The sequence below is a fragment of the Pteronotus mesoamericanus genome, unplaced genomic scaffold (assembly GCF_021234165.1).
Source record: "Pteronotus mesoamericanus isolate MK-2021 breed Mesoamerican mustached bat unplaced genomic scaffold, CSHL_Meso_final contig_94, whole genome shotgun sequence".
Taxonomy (NCBI): Eukaryota; Metazoa; Chordata; class Mammalia; order Chiroptera; family Mormoopidae; genus Pteronotus; species Pteronotus mesoamericanus.
Window position 1 is genome coordinate 33,334,717 of NW_026555285.1, and position 11,932 is coordinate 33,346,648.

At 39.8% G+C, this 11,932-nt stretch overlaps 1 protein-coding gene across 4 annotated transcripts in view; it reads right to left on the reverse strand.

Moving 5' to 3' along the window:
• RBM26 (RNA binding motif protein 26) overlaps positions 1-9,468 on the reverse strand; it is an 85,982-nt gene extending 76,514 nt beyond the window's left edge. For all 4 annotated transcript variants that reach the window (XR_008530245.1, XR_008530244.1, XR_008530243.1 and 1 more), the window contains exon 1: positions 9,335-9,468. Coding sequence is in view for 1 of the 4 variants with exons in the window: in XM_054586465.1 (XP_054442440.1) it covers positions 9,335-9,405 (71 nt within the window). In the remaining 3 variants the exon portion in view is untranslated. The remainder of the gene's footprint in view (positions 1-9,334) is intronic.
• Positions 9,469-11,932: the final 2,464 nt, after the last annotated feature.

Sequence of the window (11,932 nt, forward strand, 5' to 3'; positions counted from 1 at the left end):
TACTGAACAATTACGTGCAAAAAAGAACCCCCACCACTTTCTTACACCATACAAGGGAACAAACTCAAAATCGATTAAAGACTTAAGTGTAAAACTTGAAACCATAAGAATCCTAGAAGAAATCATAGGCAATAAAATCTTGGACATTTCTCAGAACTGTATTTTTTCTCATAGACTCATATCTCCTTGGGCAATGGAAACAAAAGGAAAAAGAAACAAATGGGACTACATTAAACTAAAGTTTCTGCACAGCAAAGAAACCATCAACAAATTGAAAATACAACCCACTCAATGGGGGTACATATTCGCCAATGATACATCTAATAAGGGGTTAATATCCAGTATTTATAAAGAACTTACAAAACTCAACGCCAAAAAATAAATAAATAAATCCAATTTAAAAATGGGAAAAGGACCTGAATAGACACTTCTCCACAAAGAGGACATACAGACAGCCAACAAATGAAAAGATGTGCAGAGGAATGCAAATTAAAACCACAATAAGATTATCACCTCACACCTCTCAGAATAGCCATCATCGATAAATCAACAAACAGCAAGTGCTGGCAAGGAAGTAGAGAAAAGAGAACACTCATGCACTGTTGGTAGGAATGCAGCAGACTGGTGCAACCACTGTGGAAAGCAGTAAGGCATTACTTCACAAAACTAGAAATGGAACTGCCTTATGACCCAGCAATCCCACTTCGGGGAATTTATCCAAAGAAACCCGAAACACTAATTCAAAAGAATACACGTACATGCTATGTTCATGGCACTGTTATTTACAATAGCCAAGATTTGGAAGCAGCCCAAATGCCCATTAGTAGACGAGTGGATAAAAAACGCTGTGGCACAGTTACACAATGGTACGCTACTCAGATGTGAAGAAGATAATCTTAGCTTTGGGACAGCATAATGCACCTGGAGAATATTATACTAAGTGAAATACGCCAGTCAGAGAAAGACAAGTACCATATGATTTCACTCATATGTGGAATCTAATGAACAAAATGAACTAACAACTCGTAGATACGGAAAACACATTGACAGTCGTCAGCGGGAAGGGGGTCTGGGTGAAAAACGTGAAGGGATTCAGGAAAAAAAAAAAAAAATCCTCACAGACACAGACAAAATACAGTAATTACCAGAAGGAAATGAGGGATGGGGGAAGCAGAAGACGGGAAAGGGGGATAAACGGTGATGGAAGGAGACTTGACCTGGGGTGATGATGTATTACACAACTGTACACCTGAAACCTATATAATTTTATTAAACAATGTACCCCAATAAATTCAATAAAATGTAAAATAAAAATTAAAATGAAGATGTTTCTACAGGTTATAAAATGTCTTCATAATATTAACTTTTTAGTTTTCATTAAGAATTGAGATTTTAGGAGTTGAAATCTCAATATATGTAGGAATAACATTTTTTATTCCAGAAAGGCCCCTAGAACACCTCAAAAGATGTTTTTTCTCCTTACAAAAAAGAAATTTTCAAATAATCATGTTAAAATTGCATGGGATGCAGAATAAAGCAAGTGAAGGAAAAACTGTAGGGTATATCAGTAAACAATGGCTGTAAATTAAGTGAATAGATGGGGCTCCAGGAAACCCAAGATGGCAACTTGGTTCTTCCAGGCTCCCTGGAAACCCCCCCGTTTTTTGTTTTTTGCATTCCTTCATGCATTACATAATTCATTTAAGTTGGACTTAAATGAAGAAACATATTACTGAAGGAGACATCTTATGTAATTGCCAAGGTCTGAAAAAGTCACTTAAAAAATATGCCAAATTGCACCCTGGCTAGTGAGGCTCAGTGGATTGAGCATGGGTCTGTAAACAAAAGGGTCGCCAGGTTGATTCTACTCAGGGCCCATGCCTGATCTGCAGTCCAGGTTCCCAGTAGGGGGCGCAGGAGAGGCAACCACACATTGATGTTTCTCTTCCTCTTTTTCTCCTTCCTTTCCCCCCCTCTCTAAAAATAAATAAAATCTTAAAACAAAAAAATGCCAAATTGGTAAATGCTTCCTTTCACAGTCAGTTCCCAGGAGAAACAGACTTTAAAGATCCCTCACTGCCACCTAGAGATTTTGTTTACTGGAAAGAACATCAAATAAAAGATTCTCTAACTTCACTGGAAGGGACCTAAACTTGGATAGACATCTAGCCATCTCTAACACTCATCTCCACCTACAATGGACATCAAAAACTCCTCTAAGATGAGATGCCACTGACATTAGAAGTAGACAGCTATCCCAAAATATTAACAAGGCCTGTATACCTACAGTTTGATGAAGTCTGAAACCAGTGCTTGTCTTTACCTTTCTGCTAAGAACAATAGTTGTAATAAGTTGTACTTGTTCTTTGGGTTTTTCTATGTACTCCAGCTGTTTATGATTCCTGAAGATGTGTAAGATGACTTTTAATAGTCTTTTTATGGCTTAAGTAAATTTTAATACTAGATGCAAAAACTCACATTGTGATAGTACACAGCACAGGAATAACCCAAAGTTGTTTTTCACAGAGGTCATAAGACCTGACTGCCTTCTCTTTACCTACCATTCCCTTTTGGGAAAATTCAGCCTCAACTCACATACCACACATACCGTATTGCCCCATCCCCAATAGTCCACCATTTCAACAAGATGACGTCCATACTGAGACTTCCTGGAATGAGCCTTCCTAGGGCTGTGAGACCACCTGACCAAAAAGCCTGTCATCAGTGCACCTTTGGATTGACTGATGGCCAAATGGGAAAACTGGGGGTCTAAAATAAAACTGACAAGTCAAGCGACGTAAAGTAATCTCACGGAGAGATCTGATCAAAAATTCCTAATGGGGCAAGTCATGGTGGGTAGTCAAGGGAGAACACAATCTTGTCAAGTATCTTGTACCTTGCATCCACCCACCTGTATGTAATCTTCCTTCCTTTCTTCCCTAATTACAAATGTATAAAAGAAAGTGCAAAACTGTTATCCTCAGAGCACTTCAGATCTTGCTTCCTGGTAAAGCCATCAGTTTGACTCAAATAAACTCCTAAAAATAAAAATTCTCTACAGGTTTGGACATTCACTACATCAACACCTGAATAATTTGGAAAAATGAAAGGGAAATAAGAGAATTCATAGAACATTTTTTAGAAATATAGTTTGAAGTTCAGATAAGAGAACCAGATGGATATACAGCTAAAGTTGGAGATAAGAGCTTAAGCCTTTGAAGAGTGGTTAAGTCAATGAAAAATATGTGAGATATAAATGCATGCAGTAGAGGCTCTTTTGGAAAAGAACTGAAATTCAATGCAAATGTATATGGAGTATATGCTACATTCCACAGAACGAAGTCTTTCATTAAACTTTTAAAGAATCTACACACATACACAAAAATTTTAAGAACCACTGGCATGGATTATAACAGAAATGTGAAAGAGATGTCAGGAGTAGAAATGGTTGAGAAAAAAGAATAAGTCATGAAAACAGAAATTGCAAAATACAATTAAAAGGCAAAACAAAAAAAAGAACTAAAGAGAACAGAACTGATTTAAGAAGAAAGAGAACCAACGTATTAGGGAATCGAGACCTCAAAAGTTTAAAAATACACACACACACACACACACAAAAAGGCAGCATCAACATTGTCTAATGTTATACAAACAGGACAGAGAATATAAAATTTATATAAAATCTTTCCATTTAGTAAACAAATCATTGGTAACACTGAGGTAAGCAATTCTGATTGAAAATAAGCAGAAACAATCTATATTGTAAAGCATTAAGAAACAAATGGCTGGAAGCAAGTGAGTGAAAAATTAAAGACTATTATATTTCAAGATTTACCACTGAAAAGAGAAGAAAGCTAGGATGCAAATGACTGGAGGAAAAGCATGATTTATTTTTTGCTTGTTTTTGCTGCTACTGCTGCTGACACTTTCTTCCTTAAAGAACAGAAGATTGACTCTCTATGCCCAAATGACTGCAGAAAGGGAAAGATCAAAGGAAGGAAATAGGAATAAAGTTCGGGAGTAAAATGATCACCTTTCAGTTCTTCCTACAAAACAGGAAAAAAAAATACATTTTAATGTGGTGAGAATGGTACAGTAACAGGTGTGGAAAGTAAGGAAAGACTATAAAAACTCCAAAGAGGTTTCTTTTTTAAACTCTATAGCCATGAAGCCTTAGAACACTGCTTCTCTACAACAGCAGCTACTCCTATGAAAATATAACAGTAAAAAATAGAAAACAAAACAGTACAGTATAGTAGTAAGTTAAAAACATGACTCCAGAGTCTAAAAGCTTCAAATCACTGTGTGGCCACAGGTTATAGCAAACTCTGTGATTTTGGGTAAGTTTTCTGAACTTTGTGCATCAGGGCTTCAGTGTCATCACCTGCAAAATGGAAGTAACAATGCTTACCTCACAGAACTTCTAAGAGAAAACTTTTATCAATGCATGCAAATGTTAGGTGGTAGTGGCAGCAGGAACAGTGATAACAGTAGCAATAATAATGTAACCTATTTGTGTTTAATCAACCAATATTTAATGAAAGAAAAAACTAGGCTCTAAAAAAATGCGCCTCATTCAATCCTTTCAACTGCAGTAGGAGACAAGAATAATTGTCCCTATTATACGAATAAGGAAAGGGGAGGTTCACCTGCCTGGATTACTCAGTTTATAAGAGTCAGAACTAAGATTTGAACACTGGTCTTTGTGGACACAAAACTTACTTTCTTTTCACCACACTACCCTATTACCTTTGCAGTACTTAGCATTAGCAGGAAGAGCAAAAAACTAGGCATTCTATTCTATACTACTAACCTCACAAAATCTGGGCACATCATTAAATGTCTGCCTTTCAATTTTATTTTCTGAAAAATTAAGGGGTTTGATGAGACCTTGAGGTTCCCCTTCAGCTAAAAAAGTTCATGATTTTATAAAAATACCACATTTAGTGAAGTGTAAACTCAGAAAAAGCTTTAAAATACAGAAAACCTTTTCTTTTTTAAAAACAAAATCCGAAAAATCAAACATCCAAAAAAAACAAAAACTTAAATTTTTCCAAAGTCTTCACTCATCAGTAAGAAGTGAATGTTAAAGGAAACACCGATATCTAATTTTATTTTATTTATTAGCAAGTACTGACTAAGCAAATGATTGGAAGAACAAAACATCAATCTTAAGTATTTCAAGATGTCAATTTTAACACCTACATTTTTAATAATTTATGGGAAAGAAAACTCAGAATACCTACAGACCTTATAATCAAATAAAATACAGATTTACACTTTTTTACTTCATGCTGAAACTGCAACCAGGATAGTTTTGTTTAAGATACCAATCTGAAAACTCTCCTGCCCTGAAACCCTTCACTGACTTCCTACTATTCTTCAGCAACATCCAAAATCCTTAACATGACGCAACTAAGTCATGTGATCCGGCTCCTCTCTCTAGAGCTATCCAGTGCTATTCTTCCACTTGCTGTTTTTTCAGTTTTCTTCAGTTCCTCCAAGATACATTTTTTCTTTCATTTTAGAGCCTCCATCCAATCTGTTCTTCAAAACCTAAAATGCTCCCATCCTTTTGCCCCAGTAAACCGTTCTTCATCTTTCTATGCTGAGATCAAATACTACCATGCCAGGAAAGCCTTTCTTGACCTCCCAGACATATATTTTGACAGAATTCTGGACTTCGTAACACTCACTAGTCTTCTAATTACTTGTACAACACCTGATTTCTTTGCTAAATGGTAAACAATATGAAGGTGGTCATTTCATGTCTTATTTCCTACTATTTTCCCAATACTTAACACATTGCTTAACACAAAGCAAATTAAGTGCTCAATAAATGTTTGCTGAACTAATATATTCAAAATGTGGGCCAAGTCCAAACCCATGAGACACCTTACTAGTACAAGTGCCAAAAACGTTCTATATGGCCCTAGCTGGTGTGGCTCAGTGGAGTGAGCACCAGACTGTGAACCAAAGGATCACATGCTGATTCCCATTCAGGGCACACGCCTGTGTTGCGGGCCAGGTCCCCAGCAGGAGGCACGCGAAAGGCTACCACAAAGTGATGTTTCTCTCCATCTCTTTCTCCCTCCCTTCCCCTCTCTAAAAATAAATAAATAAAATATCATTTAAAAAGTTCTCTACAAATATGAGTTATATCTTACCCTTAGTCTTTCAAATGTTTCTCCTTCAAACAGGTGCTATTTAGCAATTATATTATACAGCTTTAAAGTAAAGCGGAAAAAAAAACCCTACAGATAACAAACCCTTCTTAAAGTTTCATGAAACCAAGGTTAGAAACCACAGGTTTTAAATAATTAGAATCAGTTTTAATATTCACCATCTAAAAGAATTCACCTCTAATGAAATTAAAGGGACAGACAGGTCTCAATTTTACCACACCAGTGTACATCATAAAACGACCAATCCCAATTCCTACTACTGTAGTGCCTTACTTATTCCAACATTAATGACTGCAATAAGTCATCTGTGTATACTATATGATAGCTGGAATATGCTTTATTAAAACTAAAGAAAAATTATGCCCTGGCTGGTGTGGCTCAGTGGACTGAGCTCCAGCCTATGATCCAAAAGATCGCTGGTTTGATTCCCAATCAGGGCACATGCCTGGGTTGTGGGAAGGTCCCCAGTTGGGTGCGTGCTACAGGCAACCACACACTGATGTTTCTCTCCTCTTTCTCCCTCCCTTCTCCTCTCTGTAAAAATAGACAAAGAAAATCTTTTAAAAAAAAAAACACTAAACAAAAGGTATAAGCATACACACTAAGTTACTACAACTAATCACCTTTTAGGTTAAGGGAAAAAGGGAAGTAGTCGTCAAGCTGTTAAGTAGTTCAAAAACTGGAAGCTTGAAAAAAGGAATACTGTTTTGACTATAACATTTTTTAAGGTTTTCTATTCATCTAATACAGTGCTAATTATAAACCAAGTAGAGTTCAAAGATTTTCTTAATACATATTCACCACCTTCTCCATTTTAGAGATGAAGAAACAGAGGCACTGAGTTAAGTAAGTGACAGCTGGTAAGTGGCAGAGACAGAACTCAAAACCAGCCATTCCCATTCAAATTGTCCCTCTACCACTACACCACACTGACGCTCACTCTCTTTCCATTCCACTAAAATACGGCGTCTATCTGCACCACTCCACACTAGTGAAACTATTTTTGCTACGGCCACCAATGGCTTACACCTTCCAAAATCTAAGGGCCACTTATCTGCCTCCATGTTTTTCATCCATTCTGCAGCATCCCATCAAGTTGACAATTTGCATTATCATACATTCCTTCAGCGAGATATAGCCCAATTTTCTTCCTACCTCAAATCTGGGCTCTTCTTCTCTCTCTACCCCTTGTCCTGGGAAATCCCCCACAATTTCATGGTTTTAAATACCATCTGCATGATGGTATTTAAATATCTTTAGTCTGGGCCTGAGTTCTAGACTCATAACCAACGACCTATTTAACACCTCACTCAGACACAGCCAACCACCTTTCCTTCCATCACATAACCTGTTCTCTCCCTGTCTTCTCCCAGTTGCTTAGGCTAACTTCTCAGTCATCAACCTTGACTTCCTTTTCCCTCATCTCCCACATACAATCCATCAGCAAGTTCTATCAAATCTACTTATAAAATACACACGGTCCGGCAGAAATAGCACCATTAAGTGTGGCTGGTAGGGTGCACGTCTCACACACAACGGACAGCAATTTGAACATTTCACCTAAAATGTTAAATGGAGTGCTTGAGTGTGATATTGTTATGTTACAGAATTACATGCTTATGATTTTGTAGTAAAAGATTTGGTATAGATTACCAAAGGGGCATTATTTGTGCTGGATCCTGTATTTAATTGTTTCCACTATCACTCTAATGCAAACTACCTACACATCTCTGCCTACAATGCGCTTCAGAATGGTTTTCTCGCTTCCATTTTTGTCCACTGAATCGCCACAAAGCAGACAGTTAAAACAAAATCATATCGAAATTGGTCCTTGCCTGCTTTAAATCATCTAATGTCTTCCCATTAGAATATAAACTCCTAGCTCTTGACCATGGCCTCAAAGATCCGACTTGACTTGGCTCCTGCCTGTTTCTCCAACTTCATGCCCCCCCCCCCCCGCCACCCTCCCCCGGCCCCGCAACCAGGTTCGTTGAGGCCTCAACAGCCTTATTACTCTTCGTGGAGCACAACACAACCATTCCTGTTACAGGGTCACTGCACTTACTCTTCCTTCTGCAAGAAACATTCTTTTTCCAGACTCTCACACAGATGTTCCTCCTTCCCCTAAGGTGTTGCTCAACTGTCACCTTTGGAGAGGCCTTCTAATCACTCTTTTACATGATCCTCTATTACTACAACTTTCATTGCTCATATTATCTGAAGTTATCTTATTTGCTTATTATGTCTTGTCAGCTTTGGAATTTGAAAGCTCCATCCCCAAAGCTTCCCACAGTACCTAGTCATGCTTAATAAATTTCTTGAATGAATTTTCCCCAATGCATTTTGTTTACCGTAAACCAGTTTTGATAAAGCCCTTGACCCATATTTTTTTATGTATTCAAACATAGATCCTTAAAACACTCCTTAATTTTCCCAATCCAAAGCATTTCAGCCCTCTGAGCCCCCTCCCCTCAAGCACACACAGAGCCCTCTAACAGAATCCCACTTAAAACTGCTAAATATTCCATATGGATAGACTGCATGTTCTTCCTCCCTTCAAAGCCAATGAACAAGGTGGGAAAAGGTATTTCTACCGAGCACCTCAGCACCTGTTAGATTTTCAATCCGTTAAGAGAGGTGCCTATGAGCCAGTCAGCACATGGGAGATGTGGCCTTTCTTTCAGGAACAGTATTTAGGTAAAACCTAAGTGGCTTAGACTAGATCCAAATCCCTAATAAGGGCCATGCACTTCGTTTAAATAAACATGAAAAAATAATCTGTGCGCAGGAGGTTATGAACAGATTTACTAAGAAAAAGAGAAAGAGAGAGAGAGAGAGAGAGAGAAAGCCGATTTGGGAACCCTCAGCAAACTCAAGTGTGTCTGTATAGGTTGGGGTCGGTCTATATATAACGGGAAAACAAGAGCAGGAGACAGCGGTTTAAGAACCAACTCAGCGATACGATAAAGGCTCTCCAGGGTATGCAGAACCTGGGAACGAGGGTGGAAGAAACGGAGAAAACACAAGAGCCCTGGGACCTCAGTTCACCGCTTCGGCCTCCACCGCAAGCACTTGGGGAAATTGCATAGGTCTGTGACCGCCTTATCCCCCACTTCCATCCCTGCAAGCAGATAGCTCCGGATACTCACATGGGCTCGAGAGTCTTGCTGAGCCAGGATTTCAGTGCCTCGAAGTTTTCAATGATCATTTTAGAAACCATCCACAGAGGCCCCGAGGCCCGTCACACTCCTCCGCCCGCCCCGGTCGCGGCCGCTACAGCCGCCGCTGCCCCCGCCCCCTCCTCCGCCCGCCGCCCGCCGCCCGCGTGGGCCGCGGTGGGAGGCGCCGGTGGCAGGTTCCCGCGAACCGCGTTCGGTGAACAGCTCCACGAGGACCGCCGCAGGCCTCGAATCCACAGGGTGCTAGGAGCTCCCCCTCCCCGGACCCCGGCCCGGGCTAAGGCTACAACGGCTTGCCCGGGCCCTCCCCCTTCTCTCCACCCCAGCGAATCTTTCTGAACCAGGAGCGCAACACGAATCTAGACCCAGGCTTTCTCTCAGCCTCGGGACCAGGTGCTTGTAGGTGACGCAGAAAAGAAAAAAGTGAAGAAAGCAAAGACGAACAGCAGCTCAATGTGAACGACTCGGGGGGTCTTCCCGGCGCCCAGCACCCCCAAGAAGATGGCTGCCGGTAACTCTCGCGAGAATTGACGAAGTCTCGCGATGACTCCCGGAGCCTGCTGGGAAGAAACGTAAAATTGGCCGAGAGCGAAGTGTTCGATTTTTGTGTGTGTATTTGCATTGGTCGCGGCTTTTGTGTCTTTTCACACTTTAATACTCTTAAGGAGTAAAGACATTTTTTTTTTATCTAGCAGGGGAAGATCGATGATTTCAAAAACAGCTGGAACCCAGACGGCCGTAGGGCGTCAGGTGGAACAAACCTAGGGGCTGGAGCGCTCCTTGAGAAGATCCCCACCAGTGTGTGACTGGGCCCACGGCTGTCCCTAGTTTCCTGTTGCGCCGCTGTGTGCTGCCTCTTCCGGTTACTTGCGTCCTGTATTTACCTGTACCATACTCTGTGTGCGCTGTGATGTAGGTTGGGAAGCACAGGCTGGTCTACTCTAACCGTCTGAGACTTCCAGAGGATTAGTGTCTTGTCCGAAATTACTCGGCTTCTTGGCAGAGCACTAACAACCTAGGGATGTCTCAAATGAAAGTTGAAATAACCTTGACAGTTCTCAGTTTCTAACCATCTGAAACGTTCGGACTTTTCCCCAGCTACAGACAAGAAAAGTGTGTTTTTAAATATCTTAGAGCGATTCGGCGGCAGATAGGGAAATTACGTAGTCTCAAAAGAAAGAGTCTTCGTTCAGCATCCCAAATAAATTAACTTCCCTTCTCCAGAGTGGTCAAATAAGTTTGATTTCTGCCTGAGTTGTTCTATTTGCTATTGTTTACTACTGTTAAGGTACCAGGTGGAATTTTGCAAAAGATCTAGTCCCCATAAACTATAAAGAAATGAAAACAATTCACAATATAAACACTTAGAGTAAGTAGACCAATTAAAAACTCACTTATGACAGAAGCGTAATTGTCGTTAAGAACGCTAAGGTTATAATTTCCTGTTTATTATTGCTTGGAGTGAAGTGTCCTGAAGCAGTAAGTGGAAAAGATTATCAAGTAACAGCTAGACATTTGTTTTAAAATATAGCATATAGGGTAGGATGGAAATTAAAATCCAGTTATAAAATAACCAGAGTGCTGGTTAAACCAATTTAGCTAAGTGAAATAAGCCAAACAAAAAAGAACAAATAGCATATGAGGCCACTTATGCGAGGTACCTAAAGTAACCAAACTCAAAGACAAAAAGTACAATAATAGTTGCCAGGGATGGGAGGGGTAGGGAAGAATCGGGAGTTACTTTCTAATGAGTAAAGAATTTCGGTTTGGGACGATGAAAAAGTTCTGGAGATGGGCTATGTTGATGGTTCACAAGAGTATGAATGTACTTCATGCCATTGAACTGTACACATAAAATGGTTAAGATGCATTTTATGTTGTGTATATTTTACTGCAATAAAAGATAATTTATAAATATATTTCTAGAGAAAAGTAATATTCTAAGTGTTTAACTTATTTGTTTAGAAGCCTTGTAACTAGCTGATTCCACCAACCATTTCAGCCTCATCACCAGCTGTCCCATAACTCTGGCCATTCATTCCAATGTCCAAAGCTAGTCATCGTTCTACTGTCATACGCTGTATACTCCAGGTAAACTGATTTGCTTTCCCTCCGCTTTTCCAAACATTTATTCACATCATTCCACAGAGAATGTCTTTACTCCTTTCTCTGGCAAGTCAAACTTTCTTCTCTCTTAATATACCGCTAGTGTATGTTTGAAGTCTTCTCTTACTTTCCCTAAACAATAGCAACAACCTTTTAATTTCTCTGCCTCTTAGGTTGCTCTCATGTCAGTCCGTATTAAATTACCTTCATCATCATTGTGTTAATAACAATCATTGTGAAACTTGGATCTAAATCATGTCACTTCCCTGCTTAAAATCTTCATCAACTCTCACATTGTCTTCAGGATAAATATCCAAATTCTTGGTGCTCTCCCTCTCGGGAGCATGCCCATGCCTTTTTTTCTCTCTCTGGCGTGCATCTCCTAAACTCTAAGGGTCCCCACGAGACTTGCAACCAGGGGAGCAGTGGGCAGTGGCAACCTGTCCAGGGCTGACTCCCTAA